Raw genomic sequence first — 23,754 nt, 5'->3', positions numbered from 1 at the left:
CCAAGCAGATAGGTTCAGGGGAAAGTCATTTTAAAAGGCATCTTAGTTGAAGGTGCCATTTTTGTATTAAAGTGTAGCAGCCCAGTAAAATCAATATATCTTCAAAGTTTATGATTGTGTTGCCTATGAGTGGAATAAGCTTGTCATGCTATGTTCGACACAGGCATTAAACATGGAAATGAATAGGAAAGCATAATATGATTCAGGGTTTCAATTGGGATAGGCTGACTGTAAGAGTCACTGGTTAAATCATGGCCAAAACATCATGTCATGATCAAAATGAGATTGTAAGATTGATGTGTTTTAAAATATGTATGGTTGCAGAGCAGTGCCCTCTCCAGTGGCGGATTAGAGCAGTAATAATGTCCAAACAACAAAGTATTTAATGTGCTGCGCAGCCTCCTTCATGTTTGCGGACAGCCTCGTAAACACTGTAAGCTAAATGATGTTGTTTTGACTGTCCTGTGCAGGGTGTTGTACGGAAACAAGATCACAGAGCTGCCCAAGGGATTGTTTGATGGACTGGCTGCCCTACAGCTACTGTAAGTACTGTCTGTGTGGTCTCTTGTTATGTGTGTGTGTGTGTGTGTGTGTGTATATGTGTTTATGTGTGCCCCAAAGAAAACAATGAAACACATTATTCAGTAAACAAAAGAAAATCACATTCAAAGGTTTAACTTAAGAGGAAACTCTATTGGTGAGAATTTGTAGCTTTTAAAAAAAAAATTGATTAAGTGGCAACTAATAAACATGTGACCTGTAAAATGAATTACAGCCTACAAACATATGGGCTTCAATGCAGATGATTTATCGGCAAGGAACATAACCGCATATACCACCGAATTCTGTGGCCAAGAAGAAAAGTACCTTGAGGGCAAGAATATGAAAAACTAGGATGGAAAAATACCAGCCTTCTTTGGTTGAGTCAGACGTTTATATCATCTTAATAAGGAGGCTAGATTTACCTGCAGTGGCAATTAAATTGGCACCAATTGGAGCATCATAAAGCTAAATAGTACTTAAGTTTCCTGATTAAGATGATTTGGTGGCGCAGCGTGAGAGTCATATCTACAGTACATTACCTTTGTACAATGATCACAGCTACGGCCAGTTTTATGTGCTTCAATATACAGCATAGTGGACGTTTTATGAGCAACAGCCCATCTTGGTAATCATCACAATTGCACACTGGCAGCTATAGTAGCATCCCCTATTCATGCATTAACGCTCCATCTGTCCTGCATTGTGTGTGTGTACACAGAAAACTATTTTCTAAATGGTCAACATGAACCAAACTGATGAACTGTAATAAAGATAATGTGATCCCCCATAGTTCTTCTAACAATTAGTGTCAACAACTATTAATCGTGAATATATCCTCATGGGCAGAGGTTCACACTGCAGCAGAGGTTCAGCATGCAGTAAAGATGTGTTCTCCTATAACGGCTGCGTTGGTACTGTATGTGGCATATGGTCCCTGCAAATGCCGCAGTCCACTGCAGAAGCAGCTAATGTTCTGGGCTTTTCCGTCGTAAAGGGAAGTGAGGCAAAGAGAATGAGGATGAGTGAATCTAACCCACAAACACCTTTTATGGGCTTAGGTGGATCATTGGGATGCATGGTGCATAGTCAGACACAGAGAGAAAGGGGGGAGGGGGGTATGGACAGATGAAGATGGATAAGAAAGGACATAAAGAAAAAAGACATGGATAAAAAGGAAGAAAGATATTGATGAAGTGCAGAACATATTAGAAAAACAGAAAGAGAGGAAATGTGTTTTTTTATATGTCATGACATCATTAACAGTTAATATCCCCGCATTGGAAAAGCATTCCCTTCACACCTTGTCATGATGATGTTAAACTCTAAAATGCTTTATGTTTGCTTATACCTAAACACTTGATGCCTTAATTGGATAATTCAAAACCAGTTCTCTGCATGTTGAGCTGCTTCAATGGATGAATAAATAATGTACTGATTGACGACTTAATATTCCTGTCTTGCCACATCATTGGTCAATCCCACAAAGACATTGCCTGCTGGCGCTCGCTCAGCAGGCGTAGGGAGGCAAACATGTTTAAATATTTCTCCGCTGATGGAAGAATAATGTCAGTCAGTATGTCAGGAATTTCAAGTAGCTATTATTCTCCTATATAGTGCCATCATTTTAAATTATGAATTATCTTTCACTGGGGAATCAAGCAGTTTGTCAACCTTCCGTGACAAAGATGAGTTTATTGCTTTGTATAGCTACCGGTCTGTTTATATTGTCTGCGCTGCTTTATTTTACTGGTGCAGTTTCAAGTAATTAGTTCCCCCTGTGAGCTGACTAATGAGGCGTGGGTATGTCGCAGAGCAGCGTGTGTGTGTTTGTGTGTATCTGCCTTTATAAGTGTGTGTGTGTGTGTGTGTGTGTATAGAAAGCAGGTTGTGCAAGTATAAGCGCTCGTTAAGATGACTTGAGATGATGTACCAGCACCAAGTTAGTCACCTGTCAGACAAAGAAAGAGAAGAGAACGAGAGTGTAAGGAACAAAGAAACAAGGAAGGAATTAATAGAGGTGTTTTGTACCAAAAGAGTAAAAAGTTTGAGAGTGATTCGGACAAGAAGTGGAAAATAGAGAGATGGAGGTACAGGAAAAAGCTGTCAAGTCTGCGCTAATGAAGTGCAGGAATGAAAGAGAGATGTAGGAAAGGGTGTAGGTGCAAACCTTTCCTGTCATTTACCTAATCCCTCTATCACATTTCTCATTTCCCTTTCTCTCACTCCTCCATTTCGTCTGCCAGCCGTTTTCACTTAATTGTATATCTGTGTCACTCAAAATTACATTTTGGCCTGTCCCTTCACTCTCACTCCATTATTTCCTCCATCCAAACTCCATTCTACTTTGTCTTTCCGTTCTCTTTTCTGTTTCCCCTTGCCATCTGTCTCTCCCATCAAAAACAAAGATATAACAGTAGATGTTCCTCCCTTGCTCCGAGAAATAAGGGGAAATATATAAAACCGCAATTTTCTGATTCATCTACTGTATCACGGCCAGAGAAAATATTATCACAACTGTGGCTATGGTCAGGGACGGAGAGAGAAAGAAGGATAACAAGAAGAGGAGAGGGGAGAAAATAAAATAGTGGTTCCGCAGTAGATGCTGCTAGGAAAAATGAAGTACCTCTTTATCAGTGGGTGTGTTTATCTTTGTTTGTGGTTGAGTTAATGAAGCTGAATAGGTAAAAGAAAAACGGATAAATAACAAAAGTCTCCTGATTGTGTTTCAGGCTGCTAAATGCCAACAAAATTAACTGTTTGAGAGTCAACACCTTCCAAGACCTGCAGAACCTCAACCTGCTGTCGCTGTACGACAACAAAATGCAAACCATCAGCAAAGGACTGTTCGCCCCTCTGCGCTCCATCAAGACTCTGTAAGTAAAACAAGGTTTTAAGGAGTTTTTCTTAAACTTACTGCAAGAATTCAAATTAATCAGCAAGTATTTCAGTAATTGGTTTATTGTTTATTTGGTTTAAGACGTTCCCTAATAAAATGGCCAGTACTTCCGGTCCCTTCTTCTTTAACGTGATATATTGCTGTTTTTCTTCGTAATATATTCGAGAATACACATTTTGATTTAACTGTAATTTGACAAAACTAGCCAATTGACCCCTGGCCGCCTCTGTTGTAGCCCTAGCCCTATCACTTGTTAATCGAACTGCGAGTACAATACTTCAACGTTTTGCCCTAAGTTTACTTTAAAAATTGGAAATAGAAAACTTTCCCCCTTGGCTTTTCCAAGTGGAATTATTGTCTGCACCAAGGTCTCACATCTACAGTATGACAAATGTTACAGTGTTTGGTTTCAGTTTAATCATGACTATTTTTGCATCTTTAGATCAGACGCTGCAGTAACCGTACAGTCCGAATATTTCCTTGTCCTCTGACAAACCCATCATCCCCTTTCTCTCTCAGTCATCTGGCCCAGAATCCCTTCATGTGTGACTGTCACCTGAAGTGGCTGGCAGACTACCTGTTCGACAACCCGATTGAGACCAGCGGAGCGCGCTGCAGCCATCCCAGGAGGCTGGCTAACAAGCGCATCAGCCAGGTGAAAGGCAAGAAGTTCAGGTGCACAGGTAAGAAATTAGTTCATCCATACACACACACACACACAATGAAATGCTTGCACTAACATTCACACTAATCAGGTGAAAGGTAACATGTCATGATTGCCAAATAAAATGTTATTAATAGTTGTAGTTTGAAAACCATGTTGGTTTATGTGTGCAATTGGAAATTGATGTGCATTTATTGTCTCTCTCTCACACACACACACACGCACACACACACACATACACACACACACACACACACACACACACACACACACACACACACACACACACACATACACACACACACACACACACACACACACACACACACACACACACACACACACACACACACACACACACACTCAAACGCAAGTCTGTCTCTCTGTGGTAATATTTTATTGCTGTTATTTCCTTTGATGCGAGCCATGGGTCTCACTAATTACAACACAGACCAATTCAGTATACTGGAGCAGCACAATAATAACTCCACGGAGACTGGCTATAGACTGTGATCGCCCACTTGTGAGTGTGTGAATGACTGTGTCTGTGTAGGACCGTCTACTTGACATCCCCAGTCTCTCAGCAGTGGCTCTTCATGCTGTTTTCTCTTTCTTAATTGAATGCCTTTTTATGGATCACTGGGAAATAGATTTGTGAAATCCCCTTTACAGACATTGTACAAACTCTGTGGCGGTTGAAAGCTAATAATTGGTTTTACAAGGAAGCATAGAGGAGCATCCTTGTCAACTGTGTTTAATCAATCACTTTAACCTTAGACAGAATGGGATTGTGCCAAAAAATAAAAAAGATGTCCACAAAATATGCTAATGAGGGTTTGTTGAAGGGTTTTATTTATTTAATGTTTTATAATTAACAACATATTTGTTTGTATAAAAGCAGCTAGGAGTCACGTTCTGTTGCACATATTTGTTTTATTTGGAGCATGACACTAAAGAATAATGCAACAGCAGAAACAACAGAAAGGCAAACAAAACGCACTAAATCAATTGTTTCCATCAGAGTAGGACCGACCATTTGGGGATATTAGATTTTCACCCCTTCTTTTTTTTAGCTAAAATGATTTGTCCTAGCCTGAAGCGGGAACAAAGTGAGTAGCATCACCAGTTCTATTAATTGGTAAAGACTTTTATGCTTTGAAGTTTAGCATGGAAGGTCTCAGTGGTAAGCTAACCCTTTTTGTTAGTGCTCTGCCCATGGAGTTAATAAAGATATCGATGACAAATCTGAAGCTGGTTATGGCTGCTCTTTGCTTCGGCCCTCGCTCTCTGCAGTCCCATGCCTCCTCTCCCTGCATCTCCTCTTCCTCTCTGGACCTTTGTGGACTTTTCGTTTGGTGGGCGGGTTGATCTGCAGCTGTTCTTTGCCTCTCCTATCCTGTATGGACCCCGCCCCCCTCACTGATTGGTGCAGCTCTCTGTTGCCCCGCCTTCCTCCTGTGAGGACCTGCATTCTGATTGGTTCGTGCAGCTGTCTCTTGTGCTTGATCTAACCATGTGGCCCCGCCTACTGTGGCATCACATGGTTCCGTCAAGCGCCAGGGACCGCCGAGCACACTCCCACCTGCCTCTCCCAGCCAATCACGCGCCTTGGAGCAAAAAATAAGGGTTTACTTCTTTACCTCTGTTTGTTTGTATTTATGTGTAGGGCTTTTGATACATGGGACTCTTACTGTGGTTGAAATACATTTACATTGATAACCAATCTAATCAATTATGTCAGGCATTCATAAACATCCTTCATGAATGCTCAACTGCCAACATACATTTGTAGCTCTGTTTTCTTTTTAACTAATGTTGTTTCTTATGGAAAGTGTTGAAGTGTCTTTTTAGGGTCTCAAATGCATGATAAACTCAATAAAACACCATGTGTTGGATTCAGTCTGATTAAACTCTTTGTTGGTGTGTTAGTAGACTGTTGTTACAAACCTTCCCACACTATGTTCTACCTGCTTTTTGTCTGCCGCTCCCCTTTCCTTCTTTATTTTAGTAATATTAAATCCTGAGTCCCTACCCAACATGATTTGCTCTCCATCTCCCCCTTATTACCTTACTCGCTGCCCTACTCTTTACTTTCTGTCTTGCCAACCAACAGTGCTTGTGGCAGTCAAAGATTTAGCTAAGCAGCCAATTCTCGTAACAGATGCATAGGTGGTCTTAGTTCTTTATCAGTGACGAGAAAGCACATAAGAGTGGAGACAGAGAATCAAAGAACAAGTATTCTGTGCCAATCAAAAAGCAGTCTGACAGGAGACTGGCAAAAAACAGAAAAAGTTAAATTGACCGAGAACAGATAGACAAGCCAGGTTGAAAAGAGAGACAGAGGGGTAATGATATCCGTGAGACCCTTTAAAACGTGTTTGTGGTGCACAAATACAACTGCTGCATGATTTAAACCAGCTCTGTTTCACAAGCACTAACGGTCATAAATAATATCTGCCCACAATATGTCCAAATAATAGTATTGGTCTCTGGCTTACCTTGTTAAGAAACATCCGGGGTTAAACCATGTTTATGAACAAAATGATTTTATGAAACCACATGCTTATTACTTTCATTTATAGTTGAAGCCTTGTCCCCCACCCTTCAGCATCAGCCCTGTGATCAGGACCGCTGCTGCCTGTTTTATCAAGAACATGAAGGACACACAGTTCCACCAATGTATTGCAAATATGTTTAACAACCTTTTTACAGTGAATATTAAAGCCAAAGTACATTTGAATTCCAACAGGAAACAGATTAGACAAAAACCTGGCAGTGCAAACGGATACTTCCTAATATTCATGTGATCTTATGTACAAGTGTATGTTGGTTGGGATAACATGTTGCCTTTATTATAAGGTATTGTCTTTTCATATATAAATGGAATAACCATTGTGTTTGTCTTTTTCTCTTACCCTTTATCTTTTTCCCTCTTTTGCTTTCTACTTCCCATTCTTTTTGTTGACCTAATTCACCTGGCTATTCTTCCTTTCCCTTTCCACCTGCGGCCAATCCTTTGGTTTGTCCCCCCACTCTGTTTTTGATTTCTCCTTTGTCACTTTCTTCCTCTTCTGTCCGTCCCCTCCATCTTGACTCTGCAGGTCAGGAGGACTATCGTAGTCGTCTGAGTGGGGACTGTTTCCAGGACCTGGTTTGTCCTGAGAAATGTCGCTGTGAAGGCACTGTGGTCGACTGCTCTAATCTCAAACTGACCCGCGTACCTCCACACATCCCTGACCACACCACAGACCTGTAAGTCAGCCGTGTTTCCTTTTTAACATTAACACACGTACAGTTTAATGTATGCGAACACACGCTGACATGTCAGATTAAAAGCCATGTGTCAGACTGCTTTAACCTGAAACTGCAAACCCTTATACTTCATGCCACAGACCTGTCAGGAAGTTTTCACTTTCTCAGGCACATGCACACACCAAAACATCCATAAATACAAATGGAAACATACTCAGGTACATTAGAAGTAGATAGGCTCGCATACATGCAAAGATATGCTCAAATATGCAATGCACGCACACATGTCTGCCTTCCTCCCGATGTCTTTCCGCCTCTCTTAGAGCTCTACCACAAATGTCACTTTTCATTTTTTGCTCTGGGACCAAAATGCCACTCAGCAGTCTTTTCCATCGCCCTCAAAGTCCCAAAGGAACCATCATCATGTCTGGCGAAGGGTCTCACAATAGAATACTGAGCAGTCCAATGGATCATTCATTGTACTGCTGAAAAATGGAACGGGAGCAACAGAAAGCACGCAAAAGGAATACCGTAACCTGATTGCAAAAAAGGTTAAAGCTTGTGTGCTCCTAATCTGCTAGTTGAAGCAAACATGTTAGCATACAAGAGAGTGCTGACGTTTTGTGTTAGGATGATATACAAGAAAAATAAATGAGTGAGTCCAAACTGGAACACAAGAAAAGTGTAGCAAGCACCATTTTACTTTCAACACCTGGCATTTGATCGAATATTCAATAAGCTAACATTTCTAACAACGGAAATAGGAATCGAGCCGGAGGAAAAGTTTTACCTTATAATGTTGAATCACTTCACAACTTTAAAATGTAGGTGAGGGACGAAAAGCTTCTAACATGGCTATCACTGTGTTACTAATGGAGAAACGCTGCAGAATAAGAGACCAGTGCAGCATTAAGACCAATACAGGACGGTTGCTTATGGAGGTGTATAATGGGGAATTCAACCGTGGCTGCCACTTTAGATCAATAATAATGTCAGTATACCACAGACCATTAGCTCCCAATTCCTCTTTCTCGCTCTCTTTAGTTCTGTTTCCCTCTGTGAACTTTTGTATCCTCCATTCCTCTCTTATTCCCCCTCTATCTGATCCCATGGTGCTTCATGTCAAAAATATAAACTTTGTCCTTCATGGGTGGTTAGAGGGCAGATCAAAGTTTCTACTCTTTTCGACACCCTCTCTCTTTTTCTTGCCTTTTTCTTAACAACACAACCAACCAGAGGGGTTTTCAAGGCCACAAATACACACACACACACATACACACACACACACACACACACACACACACACACACACACACACACACACACACACACACACACACACACACACACACACACACACACACAGACACACACACACACACACCAACAGTTGTCCCCTTTGTAACCTGCCTTATCAGGGGAAATCATGGGAGGTTGCTGAGCTGAAGGCTTATATATGTCTTCTCTCTTCTGTCTTTCTTTGTGACTCGTCCCACTAGCCACAGAAAATCCATCTCCGGCTTTGGCCTTGAAAGTCTTCAATAAGCATACAAGAATCTTAGAATATCTATTTGGACTCAATACATGTGTATATTCTGAGAGAGATGGATCACACGATTATAAATGTTTTGCCACCGCTTTGATTTGGATTTCGCAATGTATATTCTCAGCATGGCTTTATCCAGGTTGATCGATTTTTAACTGTATCTCATTAAAAAGTGTCAGCTGAACTTTCACTTCCCATCCTCAATGTCTCCTGCCTTTTTCACACAAACTCACACACACACTGCCTCCCACCTTTCCCCCCTGCCCCAAATGGTCCTGGACTTTAACCCCCCCCCCCCACACACACACACACAACCTTCCCTCATCCAGCGCCAGTCAGTTTTCTGCCCATCTCCGCTGCTACTGCACTGAAACTGTACTTTGAACATTTTAAATATATTATTAACATTTTAAATTGTATACCCCGTTTATCTAGGCCCTTTTTGTTTTGCTTTATATATGTCACACTGTGGGACTGCGGGAAACGGTATCTCGAGATTTCTGGATGTATAACACATGTAGTAATTTTGACAATAAAGCTGACTTTGACTTTGACACACACACCCTAGAAGCATCCTTTTAGTAGCACCCTTTTAGTACAAATTACCTCAATAAAGCAGATGTTGGGCTTCCTTCCTCTCAAACTGTTCTCTGTGCTTAGGGCAGTGTGGGTATTGATGACCGTATAGAAAAGATGAATTGCTCTCCTCTTCTCCAACATGTTTAATTATTCTCTTCTCCCTCCTCTGGTTTTTCGGCAAATCATACTTCAGCAGTCAGTAAAGGCCTCTTAACCTTCACGCGGTCATTCCCCCCTAACTTGCAGCCTTTATCTCTCCATCTTGTTGCTGTGTGTGTGTGCGCATCTTCATTTGCGTGCAGTTTGTTTCATGAAAGAAAAATGTCTAACTCACTTCCTTTATCTTTCCCTCTCTAGGCGGTTAAACGACAATGAGATTGCCATACTGGAGGCTGCAGGGACGTTTAAGAAGCTGCCAAACTTGAAGAAGATGTATGTATGCTTTTATTATGAAGCAAGCATTTCTTCAATAAGTGTGTTTTTTACATGTATTTATTAATTTAATAATGCATGCATTTATAAATTGTGTCCTCTGAAAGTGAGCTAATGAGGATCTTAATAATTGGATCTTGCTCATTTCCAGTCTTAACACTTTTCTTAATATGGCCGATAGATGAAGGCTCTAGATCAGTGGTTCCCAACCTGGGGGCCGCCAAAGATCGCAGGGGGGGTGCCAGGCCTCAGATGATTTGAGGCCAAATATCATATTTAGACTTTTTTTTTTTTTCCTTTTTTTTTTTTATATAATTGTAACGCAATACATGATTGTCACTAAAAGCCTTGTCTCTACATTACAATAACATATAAAAAATAATTGATTAATTAATTTGTATAACAATTCAAGTTAGTAGCTATTAAAGGCATAAAAAGACAGCAATGTACAATTCTTTCTTTAATAGAAATGTTTCTTCTGTCCGTAAAGTGTCAAAACCAGGCTTGTCTGGATAAGCACATTTTTAAAACATAGTCATTGTCGATGCCAGTTTCAGTTGGATTATTTGTCACAGTTGCTCCGATCAGATCGGTCCCCTCCATTTTGTAGATTATTTACAACTTTGAAGTTGTAATTTAATTTGAATCCCTTTGTGAATTGTTTCCACTTGCGTCGTCCTTTAATTTCTTCATACAGCGGGAATCCAAATGAATGAATCCTGAGTCCAATAACCATCAAAGTCACTCCAATAGTGCTCCTTCATTACGCTTTCATCCTCCTTTAACAAAATACATCACATTCATCCAGTTTGTGATAGTAGTTGCAGCATTTTTTGAGACTTTTAAATTGTAATTACCGCTGTTGCGCCCCCCCCCCTTGTGTGTGTGTGTGTGTGGGGGGGGGGGGGGAGGCGCAACTTCCAACAGGAATCATTTGGGGGGGCTCTTGGGAAAAAAGGTTGGGAACCACTGCTCTATATGACTGACATTAGACAGTTGGACAAAAACAGCTAAAAACGGTTGATGGACAGCGACAAGGGATGAAGGACGTTAAGAAAGAGTCAGGAAATGGAGGGACAGGTGATAGAGGGAAGGCAATGGAAGGGAAAGGGGAAAATAAGGAGGAAAGCGAGGATCTAAAGAGGAAAAAAGGGAAGATGAAAGTGTAAAAACACATAAATGCAAAGAGGGCAAGAGTGAAACTGAGAGAGACAGGAGTGCAGGAAGAAGAGTGGCTGAGGACAAGAAAGAGGATGGGAGGGGCAGAGAGAGATGGAGGGTGAGGAAGGGTGGGCGGGAGAAATGGAGGAAGCGAATATTAAATGGGAATAGAAGATGGGCCTTCGGTTCAGATTTACAGTCACTCCTTATCTACGACCTCCTCTCGGTTCGTGTGTGTGTGTGTGTCAGAGCGAGATAGAGAAAGACAGAGCTGAAACCAGAAGTTGATTTATTGGAGAGGAAATTGCTAACCATCTAGCAGTGTCACTGACGATATAGATTGGGTAGCACTCATTTCCATTTTCCTGCTCTCAATTCCTTCCCTCTATTTCTCATCTCCTTTCCTCCTCACCTCACATGTTCTCTTATCCTTTGCATCTGCCCTGCTGCTTTTATTATATTTCAAACTTAACTGCATATGTATATTTTATTTTTGTATTTTGTCTGTCCATCCTTTTCCTTCTCTGCTCTTCCCCCCTTGTCTCCTCTCTTCTTCCTCCTCTCCTCTTCTAAGCTGATAAGAGGAAACACAAAACTAGCTTTGAATGAAAGCTAAAGTAGTTATGATAGCTATCATCTCAAGTTATTGTCTCTGTGACCAAATGCTCCCTTTTCATTTAAATTGTTCTCATTATGTGCGCAAGGAAGAGAGATTGCAATCCTTTTCAGTTGCCTGTGACCACTTGTCTCATTCTCTTTTGTGTGGGTGTGTAAATGTGCTTCATAGTGTAGAAAGTTATGGCCATTGCTGGAAGCTGTTATCAAAATATCTAGTGTACAAGACGAGGACATTGAGATGGAAAGAACATTTAATATGTATTTGTTAAGAAACATGATTGATCAGTGCAGTTAAATTGGAAATATGACATCATAGGCTTTCCTGCATGTACTGTAGTTCAAACAAACACAAGCAGAAAAACCTAAATATCAAATACTGCAACATGTGTACATCTTTGTCTTTCATGCAGTAACCTGAGTAATAACAAGCTGAGAGACATCCGTGAAGGTGCGTTTGATGGAGCGGGTGGAGTTTTGGAGCTGCTGCTGACAGGGAACAAGCTAACTGGACTGCAGGGACGCATGTTCAAAGGACTCATCGGCCTGAAGACTCTGTAAGTCAGGTTTACTGCGTGTGGGTGTGTGTGTGTGTTCAGCACTTCAGTTGTGTCGGTAGTGGTTTGCTTGTAAAGAAAATGACGCTACCTGTAATTAGCAAGTTTAAAGTTGCTCCCATTTTCAGAATGCTAACGCTAATGAATACAAATATGTAAATGATTTTATTGAAACTTGCCATTCTGAGAACAAATCCAAGTTAACTGTTGTGAGCTTTGAAATCACATAAAAGCCACTTTTATAGTTTAGTTGTCCTGTCAGTTATATTTTTCTTTCAAAATGGTCAGCAAACGTTATTCTGGTGCCTTAAACCCTCCACACTTAATTTATGGAGGACTTGACTAACTTTTTCTCCTGCAGACTTTAAAGAGTGCAGCAGGATTGTTTAATCACTCACACTGGAATCAAAGCTAATGACAGCATTTGTTGTTCTTCTAATTTGGGCTCCTACCATAAATTGGCTAGCGTCCAATTAGGGGTTACAGGATAGTGTATGCAACCATGAGCTAATGTTGTCTGTGTGTTCTCCGTAATGACTAGCTAATGCTATCATGTTCATATATGCCGGCTAATGACTCTCTAATGGCATCATGGCTGTCTCTGTATTATGTTAAGAGGCTCCCTGGTCCAGTAATAGCTTTGCTAACTAGGTTAGCCTCTCCCAGAGATTGCTAATGCTAACTAACTCAGTTAGCCTGGTCCCACATGACTGTGTGTCAAAAGCTAATGTCATATTACAGTCTCTGTCATGATGGTCCTATGGGGACTGGTTTGAATTTCCCCTTGCTTTCTGTTTTATCTTTTGTTCATGTCATTATAGGTTATGCTCTTTTATCTTCAGTCCGTCTGTTTTTATCTAGCCAAAGTGTGTACACTGAATTTGTTGTTGTTGTCTATTATAGATACAACTTTTTCAATAAACACATTTTCAGGAAAAGGATAAACAGAACGACTGCCTTTTAGAAATTATTGGCCCTTTCTTATATGTTGTATATCAAGATCTGTTTACTAAATATACATGCTGTGTGTTTGCAGAATGCTGCGGAGCAACCAGATCAGCTGCATTGACAACAGTACATTCACGGGTCTGAGCTCGGTGCGTCTGCTGTCGCTGTACGACAACAGGATCACCAGCATCGCTCCTGGAGCCTTCTCCACCCTCCACTCCCTGTCCACCATGTAAGTCTCATGTTTTCCTACCCCTCTCCCCATCTCCCCATCTACTCCTTGTTTTCCGTTTTTTTCCTTAATTTTCATCCCATCATTCTCTATCAACTTGTGCCCCAATTACATTTTTGTCTCTCTTTAAATCTGGCAGAATCGCAACAAAGTTAGTCCCTCTTTCTTGTCTGAACTATTTGTCTCCCTCTGGCTCAGAATGTGTTAGCAGAACATACACACACATACACAGACACACACAAGTCTCTCTCTGGATGCTGTTCTCCTCACAGATGCTCTCCATCATTATCGACTAGATTGGTCTCGATCCCAGGACATTTGTTATCAAAGCTATATTTATCTCAGCATCTGTGCAACCACCGGCACACACACACACACACACACACACACACACACACACACACACACACACACACACACACACACGCACACGCACACGCACACGCACACGCACACGCACACGCACAAGCACACACAAAGACCCAGACACAAGCAGGAGCATCTGCAAGCCTGTTTTTATCTTCTCAAAAATGAACACACCTGCTGCGACTAAAACATGAGTTGGCCTACTATTTAATGTTATGTGTGTGCCTGTATGTATAGCATACATGCTTTCATTGGTGCACAAATGTTTACTGGTGTTCAGCCTTTTCATGATACAGAAGCTGCTATGAAGTAAAGTTATGTGTTTTCCTTTCCAGTCTTCTGACCACCTAGATGTGAAGGTTATAAATAATTGATTTGCCATGCCAAGCCAAAAAAAGGTCTCCTCACATCCTCACACTCCCCTGCTTCCTTTCTTTGTGTTCTGCCTTTTGTTCTCGCTCCATATCCTATTGTGTACCTGTCATCTTCAATTCAAGTTCCTCCTTGAGTCTTTCGGGAGGAAAGGTGGGAGACAAGAGAGGGAAAATGAGGATGTGACAGAGGGAGGATGGATGGGTGGATGCATTGTTGCACAAACTCAGGTGTGCTCAGTGGGGCTGTTTGTGATTATCACTACAAAAATGGAACGATTTTCTATTACCATGCACCCTGTCATTTTTCACTGTCATTCTTTTTTCAGCATCACTTTTTCATTGGCCTAGCAGTAACACTTGATTTCCCATGCAACCTACTGCTGTTTACTGTGAAGGAAAGATGGATCGTTTCTATTTCTGGAGCTTAGTTCTGAACACTTCCTCTGTTCATTTCCTTATCTTTCTTCTGTTTTTCTCCTCTCTCTCTCTCTCTCTCTCTCTCTCTCTCTCTCTCTCTCTCTCTCTCTCTCTCTCTCTCTCTCACTATTTCTAATATCAGTCTCCATTTGCATTGTTTTCCAATAGAGTTTGTCCGTTTAATTAAAAGATTAACACATTGTTAAGGAAGGAAGGGATTTAACGTATGTCGGGTTGCCAGGCAGCAAGGTCAATTCATTACAAGGAAATGAGGAAATAACTCGTGTACCCTATCTACAGTATAGCGGCACACCATTAATATTGTTGCACAAACAGCAACATTCAGGTTGATTAGTTCAGCCGCCGCAAGCATGTCTTGACATGACTTGAAGACACAACATCATCATTAAATAGCTTGGTGTGAGTCCTTGAGATGCTTACATTTAATTCCCAAAGTGTTCCACTTATTGTCAGTGAAAGGTAGCAATATAGAAAGACATTTTCGTTTCACAGTATATTCATCATATTGTTTTACTACATAATGTATCAACCCTAAATCTCCTTAAAAAAGAAAGAAGTAGTAATCAGTGAACTGTATTTGATCTGAAGTGGCAGTGAGCTGAGAAGAAAATGTACCTAAGTATACCGCCTGTCTAGTATGTGCTGCTGATTCGTCCTCGGCCCCCATTTAGTTTAAAGATGGTTCATTATGAATATTACATGAGCAGTGTGACAAAAGCAACTAAATGCTATGAGGGTTGATCAAAAATGAATAAAATGTACAGATAACCTTTTCTCTTTTCTTTCTCTCTGTCAACATGTCTCACTCTGCCACCTCTCCTTTCCATTCTCCATCGTCCTTGTACTCCACATGAATAAGAAAGAAATGATAACCTTTTCTCTTTTGTGTCCTTTCTCTCCATTGCTCTCTTTGTCTTTCATTTAAATGTCTTCAAATCCAACGAAAAACCAAAATAACTTCTATCTCTGTGTTTCTCAGTGTAGAATATACCACATACATATATATATATATATAAATAATGTCTGAGCGCACCAATTTTTTTTTTTTATTTCTGTAAGATTTGGGGAAAACCTGTATTTTAAGGGTGTGCAGCTTTTTTTCCGTGATGAATTGATTGTAAACATGTATGTTCCCCAACTACATTTTTGCAGCAACAGAACCTCCAGCTTTCTGTGTATTTAATTTTTTGCGTTGACCCCGTTTTCAACGATTTTCCTTTCGCTCTCTCTTTATCTTCACAGTAACCTCCTGTCCAACCCGTATGTGTGTGATTGTCATCTGTCCTGGCTGGGGCAGTGGCTGAAGAAGACGAGGGTTGTCAGTGGAAACCCTCGCTGTCAGAAGCCCGCCTTCCTGAAGGAGATCCCCATCCAGGATGTGGCCACCCCGGACTTCACATGCGACGGTGAGTCTCTCTTTCTGCTAATGGGAGAAGGGAAAATAGGTATTTTAATGAATATGAGAGAACCCTGGAAATTCCTGCTGCAGTGGAGCATTGGGTGGTGAGATAAAGGTCTTATAATGATTTTTAATTGCATGAGGAAAATCAATTGTTCCCACGACAATTTCACTGATATCTGAATCAAATATCGTCACGTCCTGATTATTGTATCTTTGTTTAACACTTCAACAATCCTTCCAGATACTGCTTTGCATCCCATGTCTCAAAAAAGCAGATACATACACACATCTTTACTGGGTAATCTGAGGATAGTAAAAGCAGCAGCTGTCAATTACATCATCTTGTGGTTTCTACGGTGACGTTGCTCTTAGCGCAGCAATGCCTGCCTTTAGCAACTTAGGCCATCGCCTTGGCTGCCAAGTTTGACGCCATGGACAAAGTGTGGTCTGGCTCTCCTGTCCATTACATCTTTGTTTCTTTCTTCTCTCAATATTTTTCATTTATAGCATCTCCCTTTCATCCTCTTTTAATCTCAGTCTACTGCTCTTTTCCTCTTAAGTTTCTTTGAATTTATTACACTTTTCTCATTTCCTGTTGCTGTGCTGAAGCCATTTACTGAAAATGACTTTGCAAAGTAGTTAGCCAGGTTGGCTCGAGTGTAGGAACTCTAAGAGGGTACCAGATCTTAATATTCATTGTACAATTTTACAGCCAAGCGCACACACACACACACACACACACACACACACACACACACACACACACACACACACACACACACACACACACACACACACACAAATAGTTGGCTGAAACCAAGCCTTTGTCCTTCTGGTCTTATCAGCATCGTACATGATACAATCTGATACAATGCTTTATGCTGAAAATGTGATGCTAAACTGCTATGCTGAAATGTAATGTGTGAGAAGAAAGTGAAGAATTTAGATTAAAATTATACATGAACAGTGGGGGCTTGAATGTGTGATGAGAGAAGAAAAGAAAGTAAAAAGGCTTGGAAAAGCCGCAGAATATTTGAACTGCAAACTTGTGAACTAACTTGATGGCGAATGATCTGTCGCCATGGCAACGGCATTTGATGACACCCCATACTACGCTTAGATGCGTTGATGGCTGCATCGTTACCAAACCTGTGAAGTTCTAGGCTGTTATGAGTATTTTCACTGAAGTTATGAGAAAACCGTGTTTCAAGGCGAGCATTGTGTTGCCATGGCAACGGCATTTGAAGAAATCTCAAAACTGTCCTGTAGATGTCTTCACGGCTGGACTGTTAGCACACTGCTATCTGAAGTCTGCTGCTCTGAGCATGTCAGTTGGAGTGATGACATCATCGTGTTCCATTGCACAGGTGTTTATAGTTGAGCTAACGAGCTCTGTAGAGATCAAAGGCTTCATTGTTCTGAATGAGAGATAAGCCTCTTACATGTGAACGTTTTGTGGAAGAACCGTAACAGATATCTTTGAGATTTCAAAACGTGAAGCATGTCAAGGAAGTTGAGTATCTGAAGTGTAATTTTTGTGTAGTTTCGGTTTAATAATGTGGCCTTTTTGGCAGTTTAACTAAAGGTGTGCGGCTGCTGCCGTGAGGAAATATCTGTCTGAAATTACAATGGGGTTTAATGGAGGAATGTTGAACGTTTTTGTCACTTCATGCCCTCAAAAAGCATTTTGTTTAATTATTTTGCTTAATTATTTGTCATTTTTCAAGCTACGAGATGTTTTCCTACGTTTTGTCATGATAAATTATGTCTCAGGAATGTAGGGTTTGGGAATTATGGCAGTTTTAAAAAAATATATGAATGCGAATTTGAATACGAATATGAATACGAATTTCAAGCTGTCCTCCACTCTAGCTGTGACATCACACACTCTAGTTAATGTTAAAATGTGAAGGAAACCTCTAAAACAAGGTCTGAACTATGTTTAATATCTCTAAAAGTAAGAATCAGATTTAAAAGTTGTTTTACACGAATTATGTCAGAAAGATGTGTAACATTTTTAAGTTAGAATGAGGTTTCTGAGTGAAAGTATGAATAAACAGTTAGCAGTTAAAGTCGCATGAACATTTGTTGAAGTCTGACGATTTCCTCCATTGACTTCAATGTTAAAAATGTGATGTATTATGGGATGTATCTCTGGAATTATGAAAGTTATGAATGAGAAAAGTAATAGCAATCGATTCCCGACCGAGCTGAACGTTTTGATGTTTGAACGGAGTTTCTGTGATGTTCAATGCGGGAGGAGAAGAGGGCCAAAATAACCCGGCGGAATAATAATAAAAATGTTGTCCGTAGAAGAATAGTTAGTTGGAATGCTGTTAACAGCATTCCCACTGAATTAACATAAACAATATACAGATTTGCATTGGAGTAAATTAATTTGTAAAAACTGAAGACTAGCATCAGTGTTAAGGTTTTTTTTTTTCATATCAGTCACTTTGCACACTATTGCATGATGATTGAAATCCAACATCTGGATCACCACCAACTTCAAATTAAAATGTCTTTGGCTCAAGGCCTAACTGCCCCCAAAGGTTTGTAATTATCCTGCTGGAAGTCAGAAAAATAAACTACCAAACAGGGAAAACATCTCATTTGGCAACGGTTAACTCTCAGTACTCTGAAGATGTAAATCTCTAAGAGGTTCTCAAAGGAGTAGAAGCAAAGAAACACATTCACACACAACCAAGGTCTTCATGTCCGGCCTATTTATAGCTGAGTAAAATGACTGTTAAGTTCTCCAGAGGCAGCCGGGGGTAAGGTAAAGTTAATTGAATTTGTGAGAAGATATTTAGCGCACATTTAGATGTTAGTCCAATCAGCCAACTGTGGAGTGAGTCAGCCCACGGCTTCACCTCCATGTGGACTTAATTGCAACACACACACCAGATAGATGCACACACTCACACACATTGCTCCACACATGCACACGTACACGCCAATATGCTTGACATTTAGACATTAGCACAATTAGAAAATTACAAAGTGAATGAGGAAATGGCCACAGGATAGAAAGACTCATATAGTTATAATTCCATGCATGCATTAATGTCACTGCAGCATATTGGCACAAAGTCACAAACACACAGCCAAGTATAAACTTAGAAGAGTATAAACTTGGCTTTTGCTTTTCCAATCTTTTTTTCCCTCTCCCTCCACACACATACAGCACACACACACACACACACAAACTCAAATTGCTGTTGTGTTATGATAGGCTTAGTGTCCATTCCTCATTATCCTTCATTAAGGTTTTAGCTCAGTTTGTTTTACATTTCGACAGCAGTTCAATTATTTACACACTTTAGATTGAAGCTGTGTGTGTGTGTGTGTGTGTGTGTGTGTGTGTGTGTGTGTGTGTGTGTGTGTGTGTGTGTGTGTGTGTGTGTGTGTGTGTGTGTGTGTGTGTGTGTGTGTGTGTGTGTGTGTGTCAAGGAAATTGAGCTCGTTGTAAGCCAAGAACAACTCTGTATACTTTGATCATTCTTATCTTTGAGTGTTAGACGATTACAATCACTCAGATGTTTGTGTGTGTGTGTGTGTGTGTGTGTGGGGGGAACATAGCTCATTTTTTACTGCAAGATTAAAGACATCACATTTAAGGATGAAAAGCAAGAGACTAACAATGTACAAATTGCAGGTTCCCCTATTCATAATTAAAAGTAAATCTTAAATAAATGTATTATGAAATGCACTGCAGAGAATCAGTTATAAAATGGTGGATCTCAGGCACACCAAAAATGCTCATTAAATATTTATTAAACAATTCATGCAATTTTAAAACAAATGGGAGTGTCCATTGAAAGGTCCCGTTATGCTCTTGTTCAGGTTCATATTTGTATTGTGTGTCTCTACTGGGACATGTCTCCATGCTTTAATGTTCAAAAAGGTCTTTATTGTTGTCATGCTGCTTGTGCTGCAGCACCTCTTTTCCCCCTCTGTCTGAAACCAGAGCCCAGTCTGCTGTGATTGGTTGGCTGACCGGCTCTGTTGTGATTGGTCAACTGCTTAGAGATGTCCCGCCCCTTAGCCTACCATGTGTGTTGGCTAAATAACTTGTTAAAGAACATTGGTATGGCAATGCAGTACGACTCAAGATGATAGCGGATGACTTTCCAAAGTCGTTGCAGGCCACCCTTCCAACGTCTGCTCGCTGTGTCTCCAGAATAATCTAGGCGGTTTTTAACATGACTGCAGGTCCTGAGCCAGATGTTGAGCCACATCAGTGAAGCTGATATTCGCTGCCTCTGGTCATTTGATATGGATTTGTTAAGTACTCTTTAAAAGTGCTGAGTGCAGATGTAATTGGAATTGACCAAGTACCATACTTACAGATCAGTCTTTATCTCTATGTCTCCCTCTATCTCTCTTTGTTCTCCCTTTTCTCTTTTGCCCTAACCTAACTCAACCTTCCTCCCCTCGTTCTGCTTCATTTCCTCTGACTTTTCTCTTTCTCTATCTCTCACCTCTGTCCCTTTTGTAATGTGCCTGTCCTTCTCTGTATCCTTCTTTTCCATCTCCTTTTGGTCTAATATTCCCCTCTCTTGTCTGCCCTCTCTCTTAAGGTGTTGAGGATAATGGCTGTCTTCCTACGTCTGGCTGTCCTGACGTCTGCACGTGCACAGAAGGCGTCGTGCGCTGCAGCAACAGAGGGCTGCACTCTCTGCCCAAGGGCATTCCCAAGGACGCCACGGAGCTGTGAGTCAAGCACACGCACACGCACACACACACACACACACACACACACACACACACACACACACACACACACACACACACACACACACACACACACACACACACACACACACACACACACACACACACTGACAAACTCAAACACAATGATGTACACGTTCACTTGTGATCCAACATACAGACACACAAAAGCCAATGAACTTACCAGCAGACATGTACAGGCAGAAATGGCCATTTCTGTCAATGATTACTCTCTATCACACATGCATGCACGCATGCGCTCACACACTCGCACGCACACACTCGCACGCGCACACACACACACACACACACACACACACACACACACACACACACACACACACACACACACACACACACACACACACACACACACACACACACACACACACACACACACACACACTTTGCTGCAGTGCTATATTGATGCAGCATGCAGCATGTTGCCCTTTGTTGTTTCAGGACCTAACAAACTATTTAGTGAATACACACACATGCACAGTGGCGGCGCCAGAGTATTTTTGTTGGGTAATCTATGGTAGGGCTAACCTATACAGTGGTGGGGCTCAAGTCAGTATTTGCAATGTAATTACATACACGCTATATCGCCCCCCTTGACTGTGCATTGCCACGCGTGAGGTTTAGATTATTTCCCTGTCTCAATCCAAATTGAACTGTATGAAATAAAAAGGCACATTTGTCTTGTAGTAAATAAAAAGGGCGACCTGGAGCCAATCCTGCAATTTCCCCACAGGTGAAAGAGTTGACATGCTGAAAACCCAACCCCTGCAGGGGGGTCTCTGGGGGGATTCTCCCCCAGGAAATGTTTTGAAATACTAACATAAAATACACATTCTGGTACTCTCTTGAGAAGAAAAATAAATACATCTACAGTATTACTCCACGACATATTTAAAAAAATGAATGCCATTTTAGTTTTTGGTTACTTTGTTCTGAAAGCTGAACCTGCTGCTCCTCACAGAGAGAAGAGGGAAGAGGCTGTGTGAATTACTTTAAATTGTGGATAAGGGTGGATAGCCCCCATTGTTCTGTGTGTCAAAATGAAAGACAGCCCACACACCTATCAAACATCAAACCGTGGGGTCTTATTTCATTACGTGTTTATTTCTATCAACACGTAATGTTGTATCGATGTATATAGAGATGTACTACAGCAAAAGTATTCTCCGTCGGGACTTCCTGCAACAACACCACGCCGTTATCTTGATTCTGATTGGTCAGAAGACATTGTCAAAGATGTTCTATTGAGAAGACAATCACTACCTGACAAAAGTTTTCAAAACCGTTTCTAGTCTTCGGAATTTCCAGACAAGTGGCTACCGAAATCAATTTTACTAACTGCTGTCTGTGCAATTTACTCGGCGCAAGTTGGCGGACTTTATTTTGCTTACTTTAACATCATTTTTCATGGTGGGTCTAAGGTGGGGCTAAGCCATTTCTTGTTATGGCTGTAGCCTACCCCAGACATACCCTGGCGCCGCCACTACACATGCAGTGTTAATCGAGATTAGGAAATTTAGAAAACACGTAGGAACACAATTTCTCATAGGTAACATTAATTATTACACACACACACACACACACACACACACACACACACACACACACACACACACACACACACACACACACACACACACACACACACACACACACACACACACGCACACACGAGCCCCTGTTGCTGTGAAATAGGCCTGCTCTGCGGGGTCAATAGCAGTGATTAGGTATTGATCAGGCAGAAGAAGACACTTCATCATACTGTCCACATGACCTACTTATGACCTGAGAGAGCAGAGACCAGTGGATCATAAAATGTGTGTGTGTGCTTGAGTGCATATGTTTCTTCACTTGTTTTTTCTCACATACTCCCAACCACAAACTGATCAGAAGTTTGTACAACATGTTTGTAGTGGTTGGAATATGTATTTGAAGCTGCATGTTGAAACTGTTACGCTGCTCTTCCTCAGTCGGGCAGGTTCACACCTCTAATCTTGTCATCTTGTCCCTTCTTGTTTTTCTGTCTGGTGAATTCAGAGATTAACTTCCACAGACATTCACCTATGCAGAACAAGTAGAAATGTCCAGAATCAGACCTGTATATTGGCGTACAAGCTACTGTAAGGCTGGGTACACACTTCATGTTAACCAAGCCTATTTGGGCCCAGAATCCCACCTTCTCACACTAGCCAGCGAAATCACAATTGATATGGTTGTAAAGATTATCTTGGAAGATTTTATTTTGGTGTGAGGTATTTTAACATTGATATTTACATTGTTGATCTGCTTTGTAGTCACTCCTGGCCACACTAAAGGGCTGCACGATTTTGGGAAAAAATCGAATTGCGATTTTTCTGACAAATATTGCGATTGCGATTCGAATTGCGATATTTGTTTTTAAGCGACCCAACGTAAATTTATTGTAAAATGCGGCCATAACTCCGGCCAGGAAGGTCGTATCAACGTGGTCCCGTCTCTAGCACCCCCGCAGCCCGAGCTACGAGTGAAAGAACTAAACTTACATGAAACTTCCGTTGGGTTGCTTTAAAGTCAAGCTTCAGTTTAAGATTCAACCTGTAATAGAAACATGTGATGGAGCATTACTAACCTGACTCAGATGGTTTGTCTCACCAAACCATCTAGGAAAGCTCCATTGGAAGCCATTTGGAAAGGGGAGGCACTTTCAAAAATACTTGGCAGGTGATTGGATCAATCTGTCTATCACCTTCTATCATGGGCCACTTCTGATTGGTTAACAATGGCTGGTACATGTGGAGCACAGCACTTCTGATTGGTGTGGATGACTGACACACAAGAAGAAAAAAAAAAGAAGAAAAAAAAATTGCAGGCTTTGCGATTTGATAAACGCATAATTTAAAATCGCGATTTCGATTTAAAATCGATTAATCGTTCAGCCCTAATTTCAAATATGATACAACATTTAAGAACCCATATCCTGTTTGTGAGGGGTAAAACGGTAATTCTCTGTAT

General features: G+C 41.0%; 1 protein-coding gene across 1 annotated transcript in view; it reads left to right on the top strand.

The window, feature by feature from the left end:
* Nucleotides 1–23,754, top strand: part of slit3 (slit homolog 3) — a 228,619-nt gene that overhangs the window by 167,328 nt on the left and 37,537 nt on the right. Inside the window, exons 11-19 of the mRNA XM_079671338.1 lie at nucleotides 471–542; nucleotides 3,273–3,416; nucleotides 3,959–4,122; nucleotides 7,205–7,355; nucleotides 9,838–9,912; nucleotides 12,102–12,245; nucleotides 13,282–13,425; nucleotides 15,846–16,009; nucleotides 20,589–20,721. Coding sequence (XP_079527464.1) covers nucleotides 471–542; nucleotides 3,273–3,416; nucleotides 3,959–4,122; nucleotides 7,205–7,355; nucleotides 9,838–9,912; nucleotides 12,102–12,245; nucleotides 13,282–13,425; nucleotides 15,846–16,009; nucleotides 20,589–20,721 — 1,191 coding nt within the window. The remainder of the gene's footprint in view (nucleotides 1–470; nucleotides 543–3,272; nucleotides 3,417–3,958; nucleotides 4,123–7,204; nucleotides 7,356–9,837; nucleotides 9,913–12,101; nucleotides 12,246–13,281; nucleotides 13,426–15,845; nucleotides 16,010–20,588; nucleotides 20,722–23,754) is intronic.

The sequence above is a fragment of the Notothenia rossii genome, assembly GCF_949606895.1.
Source record: "Notothenia rossii genome assembly, chromosome: 3".
Lineage (NCBI taxonomy): Eukaryota > Metazoa > Chordata > Actinopteri > Perciformes > Nototheniidae > Notothenia > Notothenia rossii.
Note: the sequence above shows the minus strand (reverse complement) of the source record. Positions and strands in the feature narration are given on the sequence as shown.